Source organism: Elgaria multicarinata, chromosome 22, assembly GCF_023053635.1.
Source record: "Elgaria multicarinata webbii isolate HBS135686 ecotype San Diego chromosome 22, rElgMul1.1.pri, whole genome shotgun sequence".
Lineage (NCBI taxonomy): Eukaryota > Metazoa > Chordata > Lepidosauria > Squamata > Anguidae > Elgaria > Elgaria multicarinata.
The window spans coordinates 7,901,286-7,922,407 of record NC_086192.1 but is presented as its reverse complement, the minus strand read 5'-3'; the positions used below and the strand labels follow the sequence as shown (position 1 = coordinate 7,922,407).

Here is a 21,122-nt window from a genome sequence, read left to right as displayed (position 1 = left end):
CATATCAGGCACGCGAGGGTGCCTGAGTTTAAGTTCTTGCATGTTCAATTAATGTCCCCTTCTCTCTCTCACCCCCCCCCCCCCCCCCCCGGTTTCCATAACCAATGCAAGTCAGAACTAGCAATCTGAGCTTGATTTGCACATTAAAGAGACCCATTAATTAAAAAACCCACTCCCTGGTATGTTCCCCCCAGGAACCCTCTATTCTTTACGTAGAAAAGGAGCACTGGGGTGCGTGATTCTCTGTTGGGTGTTCATGTCAATTGCACGCCTCGCATTGATCTTTTCTGTTCGGTGGTGGGTTTTTTTTAAAAAACAACACCACCTTGCTGAATTTCCATAAAGCTGTGTTGATTTCCTCCCCTCACCCACCTTCCTGGCCAGAAACATACCCAGGTTATTGAGGGGAAAGAAAGTAAGGGATATTGACAGGGTAGGAAATTCAACTGCAGAAACTCAGCAGTGTGGGAAAATATTGTCATTGCTACTGGTTTTAGATAAAGATGTTGCGGGTGGGGGGAGCCAAGGGCACAGTTTTTTTCTCTGGGTTTTTCTGGATTATTTTTTTTTAATACTCTCCTTTAAAAGGGGGTTGGATAAATTCCTGGAGGTGAAGGCTGTCCATGGCTACTAGCCCTGATGGTTGTGTGCTATCTCCAGTATTCAAGGCAATAAGCCTGTGTGCACCAGTTTCTGGGGAACATGGGTGGGAGGGTGCTGTTGCACCATGTCCTGCTTGTTTATCCCTGGCCGATGGCTGGTTGGCCACTGTGTGAACAGAGTGCTGGACTAGATGGACCCTTGGTCTGATCCAGCATGGCTCTTCTTAGGTTCTCATGGGTTTTTTTTCCTGGCCTTCACATCTCTAGTTCTAGGATCGTGTAGCCAGGACAATGGATATCCAGTGTATTCAAAGTAAGGAATAGAATTTGTCTTCATGAGAGTGATGGTTGTAAGAACATTAAAAACTGGTCATGTGTGCATAGCTATAGCTCTGGTGTTTGTTTCAGAATGGAAGACATAAAATAGGACTGGTGAAATAATCAAAGAGCAGACTTTATTTCATCGTTGTCATCGTTATTATTCATAATAATTTGAACGTTTCTTCGATGCCTTTCTGGAAAAGAAGAGAGACTCAGGGTGACCAACCATAGGAGTAAAACGTGGAACGTTTCCAACAGCTGCCACAATTATCCATGGAAATGCCACGATCGTAAATGGCTTGTGGCAAGTTGCCACGCTAGCCCACTGCAGCCTTTGCCGTGGGGGTGGGAGGAGACAGATATTTTTAAAAGGGGCTCAGTGGGGTATGTTAGCTGAGGGTGTTTGCTCCCCTGGCTTAATCTGACACTCTAACTGCTACACCACACTGTTTCTCAGGCTGTATGCTTGGGACCCCCACCCCCACCCCGGTTCAAGGATTGTACGTTGCAGAGATAAGAAGAGGACCTCTGAGAGCTGCTGCTGGTCACAGGCACCCTTTGAGATGTTTTGGAGTACAACTCCCATCATCCCTTACCACTGGCCATGGTGGATGGGTTGATGGGAGTTGTAGTCCAAGACATCTGGAGGGCAACAGGTTGTCTGCCCCTGCTTATAAATACTAAGCTGGGGTGGAGCAGAAGCCCACTTCTCCATGGCCTACTGGCCTCTCGAAGAACGGAGCAATCCATCCCTCTGAACCCAGCTTCTAAAAGGAAGTGGGCTGGCTCAGGAGGGACAGAGTAATCTCTCCCTCCTCCTCTTCTGGCCCGCTCAGTTGCCCATGTGGCATTCCTTGACTGCATATGGCTAGCAGTTGGCTGGTTTAATACAAAGTTGGTATAAGGCATTTCCTGATTTATTATGTATTGGCTTCTGGATAAGATGCTGAAACCCAAAGCAAAAACACAATCAAACAATAGGGGGGAAAGTGGTGTAAATGAAAGCAAATCCAAAAATCCTTTAAAGGTCTGGGAGAATAAAGCGGACTTTCTTGGCACTGAAAAGATAATCGGGTAGGGAGGCATTAGGCAAGCCTCCCTCTGGGTAGAGTTCCCCCAGACACGGGGCCACTTGAGAATCCCTTCTTCCCCCAGTTGCCACCTGTCTCTCCTTAGACAGCCAGGTGTCTCAGAGGGAGGACATAGGCAGATCACCGCAGAGTACCGGTGGCTTTTGTTTTCATTTATTTAAGGTGTATTTCCCCAGTCTTTCAGGGTGCACTGCCCTCACAAAGCAGCTTATAAGATTACAAAAATATGAACATATGAATAAACACTCATATATGCAGGAGCAGCAGCTAATGATTTTTATGCACCAAATGCAGACCGGAATAAACGAGTCTTCCGTTGTTGTTGTTGTTTTAAAAAGCCAGCAGTGATGAGACCTTGCGCATCTCACTGAGGAGGGTGTTCCAATGGTGTGGGCCACCACTGAGAAAACCCTATCTCTAGTACCCACTAGCCTAATGGTGCTTGCTGGTGGGCAGGGGAATTGATGGGGGCGAAGGTGTTGCATCAGCTGCCTGGGTTCCTAGCCGTGTAGAGTTTTATAGGGAAGCGCCCACACCTTCGATTGAACTTGGAAGCCAGTAGAGTTCTTTCAGTAGCAAAAGTGAAAAGCGGTCTCTGTAACGATTAATCTCACTTCGTGCAGGACAGCCACAGCTGCATTCTTTTCTAACAGTGACTGGGGCCACAGCTAGACCTAAGGTTTATCCTGGGATCATCCAGGGTTCGCCCCTGCCTGAGCACTGGATCCCCTGTGTGTCACCTAGATGAACAGGTTTGACCCCTGGACGATCCCGGGATAAACCTTAGGTCTAGCTACGGCCTGGGTTTGCATGATCAAACAACCCATGGTTTGCGTGCAACCCCCTGCTCAATGCAGGAATCCACCTTAAATCATCCCTGACAGGTAACTGTCCAGCTGCATCTTGAAGGCCTCTAGTGTGGGAGAGCCCACAACCCCCCTAGGGAATTGGCTCCACTGACGTACTGCTTGAACAGTCAGGACGTTTTTCCTGCTGTCCAGCCAGAATCTGGCTTCTGCAAATCTGAAGAGGAACCATAGCTCAGTTGCTAGCATCTGCTTTGATTGCAGAACGTCCCAGGTTTGACCCCTGGTCTCCCTAGTAAAAGGATCAGGTGGTGCAGGGGGGAGCACAGGAGGAAACCTCTCTCTGGGATCATGAAAAGCTACTCCCAATCAGAGAAGGCAGAACTGGAACAGATGGACCAATAGTATGACCCAGGATAAAGCAACTCCCTGTGGTGCTTGGGATCTCCATCCCGGATTATTATTTTCTAACTTTGGTTTTGGAAATTAACCCGTGTAACTCGCAAGACCTGACGAGGCTTAATTACTGACTCTGACTCCTTCCCTCTGCTTACAGTTCCAAGCTTTTATTTTTATTTATAGCTAATCTTCAGTGGGTACTGTTTCAATCACTGCTTGAGCTGGGAGCCTATGCTTCATGCTGCTGGGGAAACAGCTGGGAATCCTAGTTATTTAAACAATATATAAATCATTTAATCTTGTAATGAGGAGGTGTAGGGGGGGTGGGGAATGTGGAGCTCTGAAGCGCAGAACCAATATGGGGCGAGAGCAGAAAAGCACGCTGGGAATAGGAACAGCAAGACACTTGAGGCGCGCTCTCTCTCTCCTTACCGTGTTTGTCAGATTTCTCAACAAGACCATGCGAAAAGCAATAGAAAAGAAAATAGTTTATCTCTTGACTTCCAGCAGGCTAGAATGACCCTTTGTGAATCCCATCTGACTGGGCCTGTGGGGGGATTCTGGAGGGGGCAGGTAGGGCAGAATCGAAATGCTGCATCAAGAAAAGTTGGACGTGTGCAGAAATATAGGTTGCAACATGTGTATGTATGCATATAAACATGTATATGAACATAATAGCCATGCTGCATCAGACCAAGGGTCCATCTAGTCCAGCACTCTGTCCACACAGTGGCCAACCAGCTGTCAATCAGGAACCCACAAGCAGGACGTGGTGCAACAGCACCCTCCCGCCTATGTTCCCCAGCAACTGATGTACATAGGCGTACAGCCTCTCGATCCCGGAAGTAGCATACAGCCATCAGGACTTGTAGTCATTTGATCGCCTTCTCCAGGAATTTGTCCAACCCCCCTTTTATAGCTGTCCAAACTGGTGGCCGTCGGTACATATTGTGGTGGCAAATTCCGCAGTGTAACTCTGTGCTTTGTGAAGAAGTCCTTCCTTTTCTGTTTATTTTCTGTATTTTATTTATTGCATTTAAATACCGCTCCACATCTAGACGGATTCTGGAGCGGTGAACAATAAAAGGTACAAAATAACATAAAAGAGTAGAACTCCCATGTTAAAGAACTTTAAAGAAAGAAAAAGAAAAACAGAATTCAGATAACACCGTGCCTTATATATCTTGATATCTGCACCATTCTGTTTGGTTAGTCATGGGGATGTGGGGAGAAGCCAAGATCCACCGCACACAGCACCGAAGCGCAAAACCCTTAGAAGGCCTGCCCAGGGCCACAGTAGCGTCTGATGCATTTTCTACTTTTAATCCCCTATGCTTTCAACCCTATTTCTTTAGCCATATGGGTCTACAACACTTCTCTGTTCCTCACAAGGAAAACGAGCAAAACTCCCTTTGTTCTCAGAATGAAATCTCTGGTTCTTAGGTTGTTGAAGTCTGGGCTGAGCTCCACATTTGATGGGATGTTCTTCCCCACAGGCACATGGGAAGCTGCTTTGACCCAGATCAGTCTGTCCACCTAGCCGAGGATTGTCTGCGCCAGGGTTAAGTGGCCTGGTGCTCTCCAGGCATTTTGGACTAGAGCTCCCTTAAGCTCTAGCCAATATGACCAACCGTCAGAGATTATGGGGCTTGTAATCTAGGGCTAGCAGTGGTGCTCAGGATCATAGACAGAGTCCTTTTCCACCCCCTGCCACCTGATCCTTACATGGTCCTCCTCCTCTCCTGGGTTAGGGTCAGCGACTGGCCCAAAGTCATCCAGTGAGCTTCACCGTTGAGCGGATGCTGGAACCCAGATCTCTAGAGTCCTAGTCCAATGCTCTAACTGCAACCTAGCGCCCTCCAGATGTGTTAAACAACAACTCGCAGAATCCCACAGCCAGCACAGCTCTCTCCCCAGCCAGCACTGAGCTGAAGTGTGGCTGTTGGCTTTGAGCCCCATGCTTGCTACCTGGGAACCCGGTTGAAGGCCTTGCATGTCTACCTTTTGGGGGGAGGCGCCATAGCTCAGCGGTAGAGCCCCCACTTGGCTTGCAGAAGGTCCCACCCTCAATCTCCGGCATCTCCAGTTAAAAGGATCAGGTCGCAGGTAATGGGACCTTTCTCAGCCTGAGTCCCTCTAGGTCCATTGCTAGTCAGAGCAGGTGATATTAGGCTTGGTGCAGAAAGTGTCTCACCTGGTATGAGGCTTCTTCCTAGCGTTATTCAGCCTGGAATTGCCGGTGTGAGGAAAGCTTGAGGTTTGTGTAGTGATCTGAGATAACCACCCAAATTCTCAGCTGCAATCCTCTTCTACATTTTGTATTTCGTGTGTGTGTGTTTTCAAATTGGGACCATCTTTTTAAAACCTCCTTGTTCCTTTTTAATGCACTCTCTGATAAAGGCTTTGAATCAGCCTCTTCATCTCTGGGCAGGAGGCATCGTCTAACTAAATTCTGCCACTGGAGCTGCTACACAGGCATCCAAAATAGCGAGGCTCATGATGAAGTCTACAACAGTGCACGGCTCTTGATCGTGTAGTCGGAACGGACTTGCCAGCAGCAAGTCTTTTTATTTTAAAAGGGAGGTGCATGTACCCCCATGGTGAGCCAACAATATAGATCTCCACGCACTCGTTTCTAAAGACAATGTTGATAATGGCGGCTGCTACAAACAGGGAGGCCTTAAAGATGTTCTCTCATTAGTTTGGCTCTCCCGCGAATGCCAAGATTCTGCACAGTTTAGTTATTTACTTATTACATTTTTATACCTCCCAGTAGCCGAAGCTCTCTGGGCGGTTCACAAAAATTAAAACCATGAAGAGCACAGTAAAACAGCCAACAATCTAAAAACACAAATGCAAAAGCACAACCAGGGTAAAACCACACAGCAGAAATGGATATAGGTTAAAATACAGAATTAAAACAGAAAAGTTTAAATTAAAGTTAAATCAGGTGTTAAAATACTGAGAAAATGAAAAGGTTTTCAGCTGGTGACGGAAGGAGTACAGTGTAGGCGCCTGGCGAACCTCTCTGGGGAGCTCATTCCACAGCTGGGGTGCCACAGCAGAGAAAGCCCTGCTCCTGGTAGCCACCTGCCTCACTTCCTTTGGCAGGGGCTCACGGAGAAGGACCCCTTTAGATGATCCAGGCAGGTACATATGGGAGGAGGCGTTCCTTCAAATAACCTGGCCCCAAGCAGTTTAGGGCTTTGAATGTTAGTACCAGCACTTTGAATTGGCAGCCAATGAAGTTGTAAAATGAAGTTTCTGGGCCACTCTTGGTTGCATTTTCTCCTGTCACTCAGAATACTACAAGATGGCCCGTCTTTATTTGGCATGCTCCGTGATTGCCCCGAGAGCGAAGAGGCTGCCTTTTGACTTAGAAGAGCAGGTGCAAAATCTGCAGGAGGATTTGAGCGGTGTGGTTTTCCAGACTTTTTGACAAAAACATTTTTTAAAAAATGGCCAAGATTCAGGGAAGTAAAGAGATGATACTGCTGTGTGAATTGAATGGTGTGATATGCGTTGAATTGTAGAAGGTTTATGTGTGCTGTGTAACTTTGAGTCTCGGCTTCTGCAATGCGCGCTGCACAGGGCTGCCTTTGTGCCTAGTCCGGAAACTTCAACTAGTTCAAGATATGGCAGCCAGGTTGGTCACTGGTACATCTAGGGGTGACCACATGATACCAGTTTTAAAATCTCTTCACTGGCTGCCAATTAGTTTCTGGGCGAAGTATATAAAGTGTTGGTTATTACCTTTAAAGCCCTACGTGGTTTGGGTCCAGGCTACCTGCGGGATCGCCTTCTCCCATACAATCCGCCTCGCACACTCAGGTCGTCTGAGAAGAATCTACTTCAGTCAGCAAAGATTAGGCTGACAACCATTACCCAGAGGACCTTCTCTTCTGCTGCTCCCAGACTGTGGAATAGCCTGCCGGAGTAGACTTGTCAGCTTTGACAGTCTTTTAGCATTCAAGAAAGCTATCAAGACTGATCTCTTCCGGCAGGCCTATCCAGTGGAAGGATGTTTTTAACATTGTATACTATGTTTTTAATCAGTATTTTATGCTTGCTGTTGGTAAGAAATTTTATCATTATTATTATTATTATTATTATTATTATTATTATTACCCATCTTGAAACTAAAGTTTATTTAGCTTGCTCCTTGGCCAAAAAGGTTCTTTGCTATCAATGGCTACTAGCCTTGATGGTTATGTGCTACCTCCAGTATCTGAGGCAGTAAGCCTGTGTGCACCAGTTGCTGGGGAACATGGGTGGGAGGGTGCTGTTCCACCAAGTCCTGCTTTGCTGGTCCCTGGTCGACAGCTGGTCGGCCACTGTGTGAACAGAGTGCTGGACTAGATGGATCCTCGGTCTGTTCCGGGATCTCTTCTGATGTTCTTATGGAGTGGCTTACATACAGTCAGTAAAACAAGGCAGTCCCTATCTGCAGGCTTACAATCTAGAGCAGTGGTTCCCAAACTTTTTCAAGTAACCGCCCCCTTGGTTCAGCAAACTCATGCCCAGTGCCCCCTGCGCACAGCCCCTTTAAATGGGAAGCACCCGCCGCAGGCTTGCTGAGGGAGGGAGGGAAAAGAGAGCAAACGCCTCTGTTTTGCAGCCGGCGTGGCGGAGCACACGAAGCAGGCTATGTCTCTTCATTAGTGTTTTGGTGCTTTTGAAACATTTCAATTCACCATTAAAAGGACTCTTCTTAAACAGTATTAATACATGTGTGGATTCTCCCCCTATATGGCTTGGGACCAAACTACCTTCTCCCATAAAAATGTCCCTGGGTCTTAAGACCTACTGGAGAGGCGCTTCTTGGGAAAGCCCCCCTGCCAGCCACCCCTTTGCCTCTTAGTGCCCCCCTATGCAATCCCACCGCCCCCAAGGGGGCAGTACTGCCCACTTTGGGAACCACTGATCTAGAGAGACAGGGCACACAAGGAAAAAGGAATGGGCAAGGAAGAGTGGGATTGGGGGGGAAGTAAGTCTTTCAGCATGGCTGGTAGAATGGCTCTACTTGTCACTTTCACCTCCCTCAAAGCTTGCACATGGCCGTGTTCATGCAGGAATAAGCCCTTCTCTTCTTCCCCTGTCTCATTTTATTTATTTATTACACTTATATACCGCCCCCATAGCCAGAGCTCTCTGGGCGGTTTACAGAAATTCTAAAATTGAGATAAAAACGAGTATACGAAATTTAAAATTCTAAAACGCAGAACATACACACACAAAGCATTAAAAGCCGTTAAAAAACTAAACGTGGGTGATTAAGATGTGCCGCCATACGCCTGGGCAAAGAGGAAAGTCTTAACCTGGCGCTGGGAAGATAGCAGCGTTGGCGCCAGGCGAGCCTCGTCAGGGAGATCGTTCCATAGTCTGGATCCTTTATTTATTTATTTATTGCACTTATATACCACTCCCATAGCCAGGGCTCTCTGGGCGGTTTACAGAAATTCTAAAGTTGAGATAAAAACAAGTATACAAAACTTAAAATTCTAAAACACAGAACATACACACATAAAGCATTAAAAACCGTTAAAAACCTAAACATGTGGGTGATTAAGATGTGCAGCCATATGCCTGGGCAAAGAGGAAAGTCTTAACCTGGCGCCAGAAAGATCGCAGCGTTGGTGCCAGGCGAGCCTTGTCAGGGAGATCATTCCACAGTCTTGGGGCCACCACCGAAAAGGCCCTGTCCCTCGTTGCCACACTCCGAGCCTCTCTTTACTTATGTGATTAACCTCTCATTTTTCACAATGTTTTAACAACTTTTATATTATGGTATTGTCCAGATGAATTTGGGCATGCGTGTTTATTAATCTGTAAGTAAACACTAATACATGTATACATTTTCTGTTGAATACAGCCCCTGAAGAAGGATTCCCGACATCCGAAACGTTGGGCTTTTTTATATTAAAAAAAAATCTTTTAAATAAAAAAAGTTTTTTTAAACAAGAAAAATAAAGAAACCTTTCACCAGCACCAGAGCTAGTCTCTCCCTTTTTTCGCGTACTTTAAAATCAGAACCGGCTTGTTTGCCCTCTCAGTGGATGAATTCTTAAGAGGAAGAGACAGGAAGAGAATTGGATTTGCCATGTGCTCTTTACAAATTCCGTGCTTAGGCATTAAGAAATCAGCATGTTCTGCTTGACACGAGGCTGCTGCTTAGTGGTAGACTTGTATTGGGTTTTCTATCACCCCCATAATGTTTTGGCACGCTTCCCTATGTTTGGGATGTCATTGCAGTGTGCGTTTTCCGTGTGGCACAGAGTGGTAAGCGGCCTTTACTGCAGCTGAAACTCTCCCCACGGCCTGAGTTCGATCCCAGCGGAAGCTGGTTCTCAGGCAGCCGGCTCAGGTCGTCTCAGCCTTCCATCCTTCCAAGGTCAGTAAAATGAGCAGCCGGCTAGCTGGGGGAAAGGTAACTGCGACTGGGGAAGGCAACCGCAAACCACCCCGCTACAAAGTCTGTCAAGAAAACGTCAGCGAAAGCAGGCGTCCCTCTAGGAGTCAGTAATGACTCAAGTGCTTGCACGAGAGGTTCCTTTCCTTTCCTTTCCTTCTGCTGATAGAGACAGCGAAATGCATGATAAGACGCAATGGGGCAGGATAGGCAAGCCTAAATATTATAGGGAGAAGCTCCACATGGAGCAACAAGGGAGAGGGCCTTTTCAGTGGTGCCCCCCCCAATTATTATTATTATTATTTATTACATTTGTGCACCGCCCCATAGCCGAAGCTCTCTGGGCGGTTCACATAAGATAAAACACTTAAAAACAATATACAAAGATTAAAAACCACAAAAACAAGCAAACTATTTATTTATTTATTACATTTCTATACCGCCCCATAGCCGGAGCTCTCTGGGCGGTTCACAAAAATTTAAAACATTCAAAGTATAAAACAACAGTATAAAACCATAATATAAAATGCAATATAAAAGCTCAACCAGATCAAAACAGCAGCAATGCAAAATTACAAATTTAAAACACCAAGTTAAAATGTATTTATAGACTTAAAATGCTGGGAGAATTAAAAGGTCTTCACCTGGCGTCTAAAGGCGTATAATGTAGGTGCCAAGCGAACCTCCTTAGGGAGCTCATTCCACAGCCGGGGTGCCACAGCAGAGAAGGCCCTGCTCCTGGTAGCCACCTGCCTCACTTCCTTTGGCAGGGGCTCGCGGAGAAGGACCCCTGAGGATGTCCTTAGGGTCCGGGCAGGTACATATGGGAGGAGGCGTTCCTTCAGATAGCCTGGCCCCAAGCCGTTTAGGGCTTTAAATGTTAATACCATCAAACTACACATACATTTAAAACCACTATAACAACTTTAAAAACTATGAGTCTAAAAAACAGACCCAGGTTCTGCTAAATGCCTGGGAGAAGAGAAAATCTTGACCTGGCACCAAAAAGATGACAATGTCAGCGCCCGGCAGGCCTCGTCCGGGAGATTGAGGGGCCACCACTTTATGGAACGAGACCCACTGGGCACCAACATTGTTATCTTTTTGGCTTCAAGTTAAAACTGCCCTCTTCTCTCAGGCATTTGGCAGCCCATAACGAGTTTTTAATTAGGTTCTGGTTACTTTTTGGCTGTTTATTTTAAAAGCATTGTTTTTTCGATACATTTTGTCTGGGTGTGTTTATGTGTGTTTATGTAAATGGTTTTGCACCTTGTATTTTTAATGGTTTAATTTTTTTGTGAACCACCCAGAAAGCTTTGGCTATGGGGCGGGATAGAAATATAACGAATGAAATGACTACCAATTTTGGCAGTGAGTCTGTGGAGCATAATATGTAGTTATACATAGAGCATGCCATGTAGTTCCATCAAACTGTGTGGTTGGGGAAAGAAATTTTAAACTGCTTACTAAAGTATCTAGTGGAAAGCTAAGAAACCCCAGGCCTGGAATAGTCAAAGATTCTTATATTTGGTGCCCAGGAATTTGAAATACATTTATTTTTAGCCTGTTTTGTGCAAGGCCTGGGCTTTTAGTTATTTAAAATTAATTTACAGCCCTGTCAGAAACTGGCATGGCTGTCCTGAATTTGGAAGTGGGAAATGGCCCGGCTTTCCTTGAACACCGTTGGGCATTTCTCCCAACCTTCTTTCCCCTGGGGTCCAGTGGGGTATCTTCAAAGGACCCTAAGGGCTCTGTTTTGGCTTCACTTCCATGGCCACGCTGCAGAAATAACTCAGAAGTTAGCATCCACAGGAATTAAGGTAAAGAACAGCGTTTTGGACTCTTTCCTTTATACTCCAACCTCCAAGGTGACGCTGGGGTACGACAAGTGACAGGGAGGGACACGGCTGGTTCTAGAGCAAGCTGGAAAAAAAGCCATCGCCCAACTTCAGGGACGGTGACGCTCCGGAGCGTAATTCTTTGTCGCTGAAGTTAGAGGCCTTAAAATGTTAAAGCTTATTGTTATTCTGAGTTGATAATCTCTCCCTTGCTTTAATAATTTTTCCTCATGCCTGGATAGCCCGCGAGTTGCACGATAATCACTCACACAGCTTTGTAATCAATGCCCAAAGTAATAGGATTCCGCTGGCCAACGGCAATTAATAAATTTGTGTCTTTTTTTAAAACACTAGCAAGTCGGGCCTGAAATACGACTGACTGGCTTTTGCTCATTTGCATATTTATTGCAGTGGAAAAATTCTCGCGGAATGATTGATGTGGAGCTTGCCTCTTGAATTCCAAGCAGCGCATTATTATGAAATGAAAAATGCCGGCCATACAGTTGATTAAAGTTGAAGACAGTGGAATCGGTGTTTTTTAAGATTGTGGGAGAATTAAAGGCATATTTTAATAGATGTTGACAAGAAGTGAACTAACAAAAGCAAAGCAAAGGATTTGCTTGAAAAGATTTAATCAAACGTGTTTCTTGGGGGATTAATTGCCGGGGATGACTAGCGCCCGGGGTAGGAAGAGGGGGGGGGGAGGGAGAGAAAGGCAGGCGATTGCAGGGCGGGAGGGGTGTGTGTGTCTGGCTTGTGTGCTTGAATGAGAAGTATTGTTCTTGGGCCAATGTATTGAGCGTTGCGTTTGACCTACGGTTTAACTCCGGTCCCGGAGACGTCTGTGAAAAGGAAAGGAAACAGGCACTCTTAATCCTAAAGGTCCCAGTCGGACATTGAGGAGTGACAGATATTCTGGGGTTTGCCTTAGTAGCTTGTTTCGGAGAGAGAAAGCGAGGGAGAGAGAGAGAGCAAAAAAATCAGACGAATATCTTCAGCTGAGTCTATATTTGTGCTATTTTTTAGTTCTAAGTCTGAAGCGAGTTATCTTCTTCCCACCCGCACCGCTCTTTAGATACACGCAGTTAACACTTACTGTTTACTAGCAAAATAACTGTTTGTCAGGAGGGGTGAGGAGGCTGTGGAGGGAGGGGTTGTACGTGCTAAGGACCTCCCCCCCTACACACAAGAAGGAGCAGTAAGGGCGCAAGCCAATGCATGTTGAGACAAAAAAAGAGAGTCTTGCAGCGCCCAGCGTTCCCTAGCCAGTATGGCTGGCTGGGGAACACTGGGAGTTGTAGGACTTTTTCTTTGTCTCGACATGCATAGACTTCTGCTCTAAGTCACAGGCATTGCTCCCATTTGTGGGATCCTTGTCAGCAAAAGCCAGGACATCCAGTTTTGGAGTTAGAGGGGCGTTCCTTCAGCTTTCCCCATAGAAATGAATGGCAGCAGAGCCGTTAGGTAATTTTGGCCGCTGCACTTACTTGTCTTAGACAGCCATACATATTACTGCAGTTGTGAAGCACACATTTGCTGGGGAACAAGCACCGTGTTGTAGGAAAAGGTTAATATATTTTAAAAGCAAATAATAATAATAATAATAACACCGTGAACCCGTGTAGCTCTGTGCGTACCTGGTCAGCAACCCCTTGACTATGGACCGTGTTTGAAAACAAGAAGAAAGGATTTATTTATTTATTTTATTTATTACATTTTTATACCTCCCAATAGCCGAAGCTCTCTGGGCGGGTCACAAAAATTAAAACCACAATAAAACAACCAACAGGTTAAAAGCACAATTACAAAATACAAGTATAAAAAGCACAACCAGGATAAAACCACACAGCAAAATGGATATAAGATTAAAATACAGAGTTAAAACAGTAAGATTTGAATTTAGGTTAAAATTAAGTGTTAAAATATTGAGAGAATAAAAAGGTCTTCAGCTGGTGACGAAAGCAGTACAGTGTAGGCACCAGGCGGACCTCTCTGGGGAGCTCATTCCACAACTGGGGTGCCACAGCAGAGAAAGCCCTCCTTCTAGTAGCCACCTGCCTCACTTCCTTTGGCAGGGGCTCACGGAAAAGGACCCCGTAGATGATCTTAAGGTCCGGGCAGGTACAAATGGGAGGAGGCGTTCCTTCAAATAACCTGGCCCCAAACCGTTTAGGGCTTTAAATGTCAATACCAACACTTTGAATCCGGCCCAGACCTGGACTGGCAGCCAATGAAGCTGGAAAAGGACTGGCATAATGTGATCTCATCGGCCAGTCCCTGTTAGTCAACGGGCTGCCCTATTTTGTACCAGCTGAAGCTTCCGGACCGTTTTCAAAGGCAGCCCCACGTATAACACATTGCAGTAATCCAAGCGAGAGGTTATCAGAGCATGGATCACTGTAGCTAGGCTGCACTGAGACGTGTCAACCTCCGCGTGCCCAGGCGGGCGAAGCTGCTGAGCCTGTTTGCCACGGCCCCCTATCACTACCAATTTCTGGGTATGCATTTGTCACGCACGCAGCTGTAGGGCCCTGGATTGGGCCCAAGACCCAGGCCTATTCCTGTTGACTCCCATCCTTGAGAAACTGTGCAGTTTTGCCTCTTTGTTCTGTGTTGTGTTTTCCTTGGTCACGCTAGACGCAGCCTTCCTCAACCTGGGGCGCCCCAGATGTGTTGGACTACAACTCCCAGAATGCCCCAGCCTGCATTCTGGGAGATGCAGTCCAACACATCTGGAGCGCCCCAGGTTGAGGAAGGCTGCGCTAGAGTGTGATGGAACGTACCATGTATTTATTTATCCCCGTTTCATTTCTATACCGCCCAATAAGTCGAAGCTCTCTGGGCTGTACAGCATTTATTTAAAGCACTGTGGGTAGGTGTGGTTGTGTTTTTAACGCACTCCTTCGCTGAAAAAGTGCCCAGAGCGGCTTAGGTAAGATCAATAAAAGCAAGAGAAGACAAAAGGGATCTGGGGGTGATGTGGGGTGGCGATGAAAGTGAGCAAACCCAGGTACCGATTCTTCAAGTTACTTTTTATTTTTATTTTTTTAAAAATATATGTTTAAAATGACTTTTAAGCTGCCTTTAGGAGTAGAGCCCTCTCAAGGCAGCATACAAGATAAAAGCAATGCAAAACGGTACGAAAGAATTAAAATAGAAAAATCAGTCAATCCGTATTCAATCAAAATGCTATTAAAAATCGCGAAAACAAGGGGCTCTTCAGAGAGCCTTCCTGCAAAGCAGGCGCCTGTGGGCAGAGCACACACTTTGCTTTGCAGAAGGTCCTGGGTTCGATCCTCGGTGTCTCCCAATTAACTGGATCAGGGAGCAGATGATGAGGTGCAGGAAACGCTTATCAAATTAGCAGATGACACAAAATTGGGTGAGATACTTAATACCCTGGAAGACAGAAACAAACTTCAAAGTGATTTTGATAGGCTGGAGTACTGGGCTAAAAACAACAGAATGAAATTTAATAGGGATAAATGCCAAGTTCTACATCTAAGATATAGAAACCAAAGGCACAGTTACAAGATGGGGGATACTTGGCTCAGCAATACTACAAATGAGAAGATCTTGGAATTGTTGTAGATCACAAGCTTAATATGAGCCAACAGTGCAATATGGCTGCAAGAAAGGAAAATGCTATTTTGGGCTGCATTAATAGAAGTATAGCTTCCAAATCACGTGAGGTACTGGTTCCTCTCTATTCGGCCTTGGTTAGGCCTCATCTAGAGTATTGCGTCCAGTTCTGGGCTCCACAATTCAAGAAGGACGCAGACAAGCTGGAGCGTGTTCAGAGGAGGACAACCAGGATGATCAGGGGTGTGGAAACAAAGCCCTATGTGGAGAGGCTGAAAGAACTGGGCATGTTTAGCCTGGAGAAGAGAAGATTGAGGGGAGACATGAGAGCACGCTTCAAATACTTGAAAGGTTGTCACACAGAAGAGGGCCAGGATCTCTTCTCGATCCTCCCAGAGTGCAGGACATGGAATAACGGGCTTAAGTGACAGGAAGCCAGATTCCGGCTGGACATGAGGAAAAACTTCCTGACTGTTAGAGCAATACGACAATGGAACCAGTTACCTAGGGAGGTAGTGGGCTCTCCCACCCTAGAGGCCTTCAAGAGGCAGCTGGACAACCATCTGTCAGGGATGCTTTAGATTGGATTCCTGCATTGAGCAGGGGGTTGGACTCATTGGCCTTATAGGCCCCTTCCAACTCTGCTATTCCATGATTCTATGATCCTTGACTTGCTGAGATTGGTAGTCAGCCTAACCTGGTATAAATCCTCTTCCTATGAGATGTATGAAGCCCACAAGAAGATTCCTGCTGGAGTGGACCAGAACCTTCCCAGTCCAGCATCCTTTTCCCCCCGCAATGGCCAAGCAGATGCCTCTGGAAACCCACAAGCAAGCTGGAGGTAGCATATAACTATCATGACTAGTAGCCGTCAATAACTGTATCCCCATCCATACGTCTAATCCCCCTTTAAAGCAATTCATAAGACATTCCGAGAGCCGGTTCGATGTGATGTTGCAGCAGGGATTACTCAGCCCTGATCCCATGTTTTGAAACTAGTTCTGCAACGGATGGCCCTAATTGTGGGTGAGATTGGGTGTGAACGGTTTTAGTACAGAGCCCACGAAAAGCCGAATCCGTGTCCCTGCAAAGCAGGAACATTGCCAAATTCAGCATGAAGAGCAGTGTTATGTAACTCGGTGAAACTGCACACAATTCTGTTGCATTGGTCCGATTTATTTATATCCCGCTCTTCTGCACTCAAACTCTTAAGTGGCTTGCAAACAAAATACCCGTACAAGAACTGCAAAAAGCACACACGGTCCCAAAATAGGTGCATCAAAACTTCAAGCAGCAATTAAGAACCAGACACACATCAAGGCTAAAACTTGAGGCACTAGCAGAAAAATCAAATATTAAAAGTCTGTTAAAAAAAAAAAAAAATCAGAGATGATTCCAGTCTAGGCCAAAAGATAATACTAATTTAGCTGCTCTTAAGAGATGGTTTCGTAAGGATTGCAACAATATAAAGCCAGGATGAGCAACTTGTAGGCTGCTGGAGGGCCCACAATTCCCATCAGCTTTAGCTAGCATGGCCAATGGTCAGGGATGGTGGGACTTGTAGTCCATCAACGCACGGAGACCCGAATTTGGGAAAGGCTGCCCTGAAGATAAAATGGCAACTTTGGTTTTATGTACTGAAAAAGTAGCATAGGCTATTGGTTTGGTTTGCTGCTTTATCTGTGGATGTATTTCATGCGTCATCTGCTGCTTTTTATAATTCTGTTTGCTACCTGGGTGGGCATACCTTTTGGCCCTGGGGGGCCATGTGCAGTGCTGGAGGGTGATTTTGGCATGCGCACTCTTCCCTCACTAACTCAGTGCATGGGGGGAGTTTAAAGCCTCTTCTCCCCCCGCCTTCCCGGTGATCCTGAAATGACTATCTCTGCATCAAGATTGCTGGGTAAGGAGACTTTAACTTTACCCCCTTTCCAGCAATATTTGCATCAAGAGGAGCAGAGCGGTTAAAGCTACTCTATTCCCCACCCTCCATCTGATGAGCGATCAGCTGGGTAGCAAAGAGAAGTGGACGGGGCATCCTGGGTCTCTGGAGGCCACATGTTTTCCTATATGTGCATTAAATTCTTGTGCTGCTATTCGATTTTGGAGGAGGCCGAGTTCCTGCTGTTGTATTTTAACTGTGCTTTTTTCCTGGTCTAAATTACTTTTGTTGCACATTTAGCTTCTTTTTTTAAAAAAAAAAAGCAGGACACAAATCCTGTCTAATCCTATGCGGGATTAGACAGAAAAAGCTCTGATGCTTCCCAGCATTACTCAGCTAGCCATGCTGACTGGGGAATGCTGGGAGTTATAGGACTTTTTTTTCCTGTTCAAATATGCATAGGATTGCACCCTAAGTGTTATTGGTAAGTTCAAGCAAATGCTTCGGTGGGGTATTTTGTGGGATAATAGATCTCTCTTTGACCAACGGTGGGTTCAATAGTCAACAGTCGGTTATTGTGTCGTCTGTCGGGACTTTTTCACACCACAGTTGCTTATTCGGCTGAAATAACCAACACAAAACTACCAACGCTGTGCAGAGTTGATTATTTGAACAACCATTGGTTATTGTGTTGTGTGTCGGGCACTGTTGACTGTTTGGTGATTTCCGGCGACTACGGAGTCCCCTGGCAAGAGCGACCAAAATGGCGTCTGCCCTTATAGTCCAGCCAGTAGAACTCGCAATGACTTATGGGATACCAGCGAGAAGACTGGGGGGTGGGAGGCAGAGGGCAAGGGATGTGTCAATCGAACACAACGTTGACTATTAGTCATCTTGACACTGGCCTTGATCTACACCACGGTGGATTATAATCATGTCGTGTGGGGATACCTCCCTCGATAACCAACCGTGGAGTTGACTATGAACCCACCATTAACTATTGCGTTGTCCGAACGGAACCTCTTTCTCTCTCCAACCTGTATAACTTCAGCAGAGCCAACCCATTCTCAGCTCACCTGTTCAGAGAATGGCTTTCAGACGACGACATAATCCATCCAACGCTGTGTCTTTGCGTACGCTGAGTGTCAGCTGCGGCCACTGTGAACCCACCCACCCCCGGGGCACCTTAATATATCTTGCAACACTTTTCACCATTCAGGAATAAACGTGTAATGTGCTCGCTGGCGAAAATAATTCCCCCCCTTTATCTCCGCTTCGTTGCCTCCTCCCTCGGAAAGGCCTGCCAGCCACTCGTCACGCAGGCTGACGCGATTGCGCTCCTTTTGTACTTCTCTCGTAAGCCCGTTTGCAACGGACGGGCTTCCTCTTTTGATGCGAGATGGCAAGTGGGAAGATGTGTTGAGGGCGGGGTAAGAGGAGAAATGAGTCCATACGGGCCACCGTGTTTCCACCCACGATCCAAAGATGTGGGCTCGCAGGTTTGGGACGCAATCCTATGCCTGTGTAGACCGCAAAAAGTAAATCCCGCTCAGTTCACTTTCTAGCAAGGGTGTTTAGGGTTACAGCCTAAACCCCATCGAAACCGCTGGGATTTACAGGTCTTGACTTGAAAGTACCAGCTGATCTACAACACCGGCTTAGAATGAGATGGGAGTAGGGTTCTGGGCGGTACCATTTTGGTGTGCAAAGGAGGGGTTGTGTTCCTAAATGCTCCCCACCTGTACGTAGGGAGCAAGCACAAGGGAGACAAACATTTTGTATGATTTGTGGCGTGTGTGTGTGAGCATGCCGTGAATATTTAAAAATATGTTATTTATTTATTTATTTGTGGCATTTGTATAGGACTTCCCCCCACTCTTCAGCCTGAAGTAGAACAGGCCAATATTTTATCACTTAGGGTACAATCCTATGTATGTTTAGATGGGGGGGGGGGAGTCCTACAACTCCCAGCTTGACTGGGGCATGCTGGGAGTTGTAGGAGTTTTTTCCTGTCTAACCATGCATAGGATTGCACCCTTAAAGTATTAAAAAAACAACCAGCAATCTGTCCCCTCCCCAAATATCTACGTTTTGTTAGGCAGATAGGTGGCCCTATGCTACTCACCTCGAAGTATTGTGTCCAGTTCTGGGCCCCACACTTCAAGAAGGAGGTTCAGTCTCTATGAAGAGGGACTGAAACAACTGGGACTGTTTAGCCTGGAGAAGAGAAGATTGAGGGGAGACATGAGAGCACTCTTCAAATACTTGAAAGGTTGTCGCACAGAGGAGGGCCAGGATCACTTCTCGGTCATCCCAGAGTGCAGGACACGGAATAACGGGCTCAAGTTAAAGGAAGTAGAGAAAATAGAAGGCTGTGGTTGAAATAGCAAAAACACAATTGGGGTGCTCAGAACCCCAATTGTGTTTTTGTTCAAGTTCCAGGAAGCCAGATTCCAGCTGGCCATCAGGAAAAACTTTCTGACTGTTAGGGCAGTACGACAATGGAACCAGTGACCTAGGGAGGTGGTGGGCTCTCCCGCACTAGAGGCCTTCAAGAGGCAGCTGGACAACCATGCTTTAGGGTGGATTCCTGCACTGAGTAGGGGGTTGGACTCGGTGGCCTTATAGGCCCTTTCCAACTCTACTATTCTATGATTCTATGAAGGATGCAGACAAGCTGGAGCGTGTTCAGGGGAGGGCAACCAGGATGATCAGGGGTCTGGAAACAAAGCCCTATGAGGAGAGACTGAAAGAACTGGGCATGTTTAGCCTGGAGAAGAGAAGACTGAGGGGAGACAGGATAGCACTCTTCAAATACTTGTAAGGCTGTGTTCTTCCCTCCCCCAGTGCTCTCAACCCCCCCCCCCTCAGGAAAGTTGTTCCCTTCTGCCTTCCTTTATTTACCACTTTCTCGACTCTGAAACCTGGGAGCTATCTGAAGAAGCACCTCTCCCTCTGCCAGGCTGCCCACGCTCTTAGATCTGGTGTCAGGTGGGGAGGCTTGGCTTGACATACCACCAGGAGGGAAAGTACCTAGGTGGCTGCACAAAATAGGGCCTTCTCCATGGTGGCACCCTGGCTTTGGAATGCCCTCCCCCGAGAGGTACAGCTTGCACCAACTTGATTGACATCTTGTCTCTGGGCTAAACCCCATTCATTGTAAGCCTACGCAGCAGGGCCTTGCTATTTACTGTTTTACTCTGTACAGCACCATGTACATTGATGGTGCTATATAAATAAATAAATAAATAATAATAATAATAATAACATTTACCTGGGCATTTTTGTAGGCTTAGTTGCTACTACAGTCAGACATGCTGCTGATTGTTCTGTTATGTGTTTATTGATGTTTTGACGTCGTCGTTACCTGACCTGGTTTTTGTGTTGTTGTTGTTTTAATGTAGGGTGGGATATATATAAATTGAATGGATATTTATTTTATTTTATTTATTTTTTATTTAAGGATTTTTATGCCGCCATTCAGCCAAAAAAGGCTCTCACGGCGGCTTACAAAAGTATTTCTTGACAGTCCCTGCCCACAGGCTTACAATTTAAAAGACATGACACAAAAGGAAAGGGGATTGGGAGGGAGGAGGAGGAGGGGGGAAAGGAAAGCAAATTCAGGCACTACAATCTTAGTTGCAAAGTTCAGCAGTTACAGTTGACAGCAGGAGGGAGGGGGCTCTCAGCTGGAGCTGGACCCAGGCACGGTGGAGAGGTGCCAGGCTGCTGCTTCCTCCCTCACTGGTGGCCTCTGCAGAGACAGTTGGTAGCAGGAGGGAGGGGGCTCTCAGCTGGAGCTGGACCCAGGCATGATGGAGAGGTGCCTGGCTGCTGCTTCCTCCCTCACTGGTGGCCTCTGCAGAGACAGTTGGTAGCAGGAGGGAGGGGGCTCTCAGCTGGAGCTGGACCCAGGCACGGTGGAGAGGTGCCTGGCTGCTGCTGATATAGCCTGGTGGCATTGCTTTAGGAGCAAGTAACGTCGCCTTGGTTTTGCTCTGCAGATTACAAAGCCCTGAAGGCCTTGCTGAGAGCCCTGGCGGATCTTCAAGATGAGCTGCTGCATCAGTACTCGGGCACGAGACACCTGGTCGATGGACAGCAAGCGAAAGAGGAGAGGTACATGCGAAACGCTGGCCGGTTTGAGAACTCCTCTAAGCTCGGCCAGTTCCGCTTCTGTTTAAAAATGTCC

The 21,122-nt window shown here is 46.5% G+C and overlaps 1 protein-coding gene across 1 annotated transcript in view; it reads left to right on the top strand.

Annotated features, from left to right (window-relative positions):
- The window catches only part of AATF (apoptosis antagonizing transcription factor), a 93,075-nt gene that overhangs the window by 16,502 nt on the left and 55,451 nt on the right, over positions 1 to 21,122 (top strand). Inside the window, exon 5 of the mRNA XM_063146543.1 lies at positions 20,935 to 21,049. Within this exon, the coding sequence (XP_063002613.1) occupies positions 20,935 to 21,049 (115 nt within the window). The remainder of the gene's footprint in view (positions 1 to 20,934; positions 21,050 to 21,122) is intronic.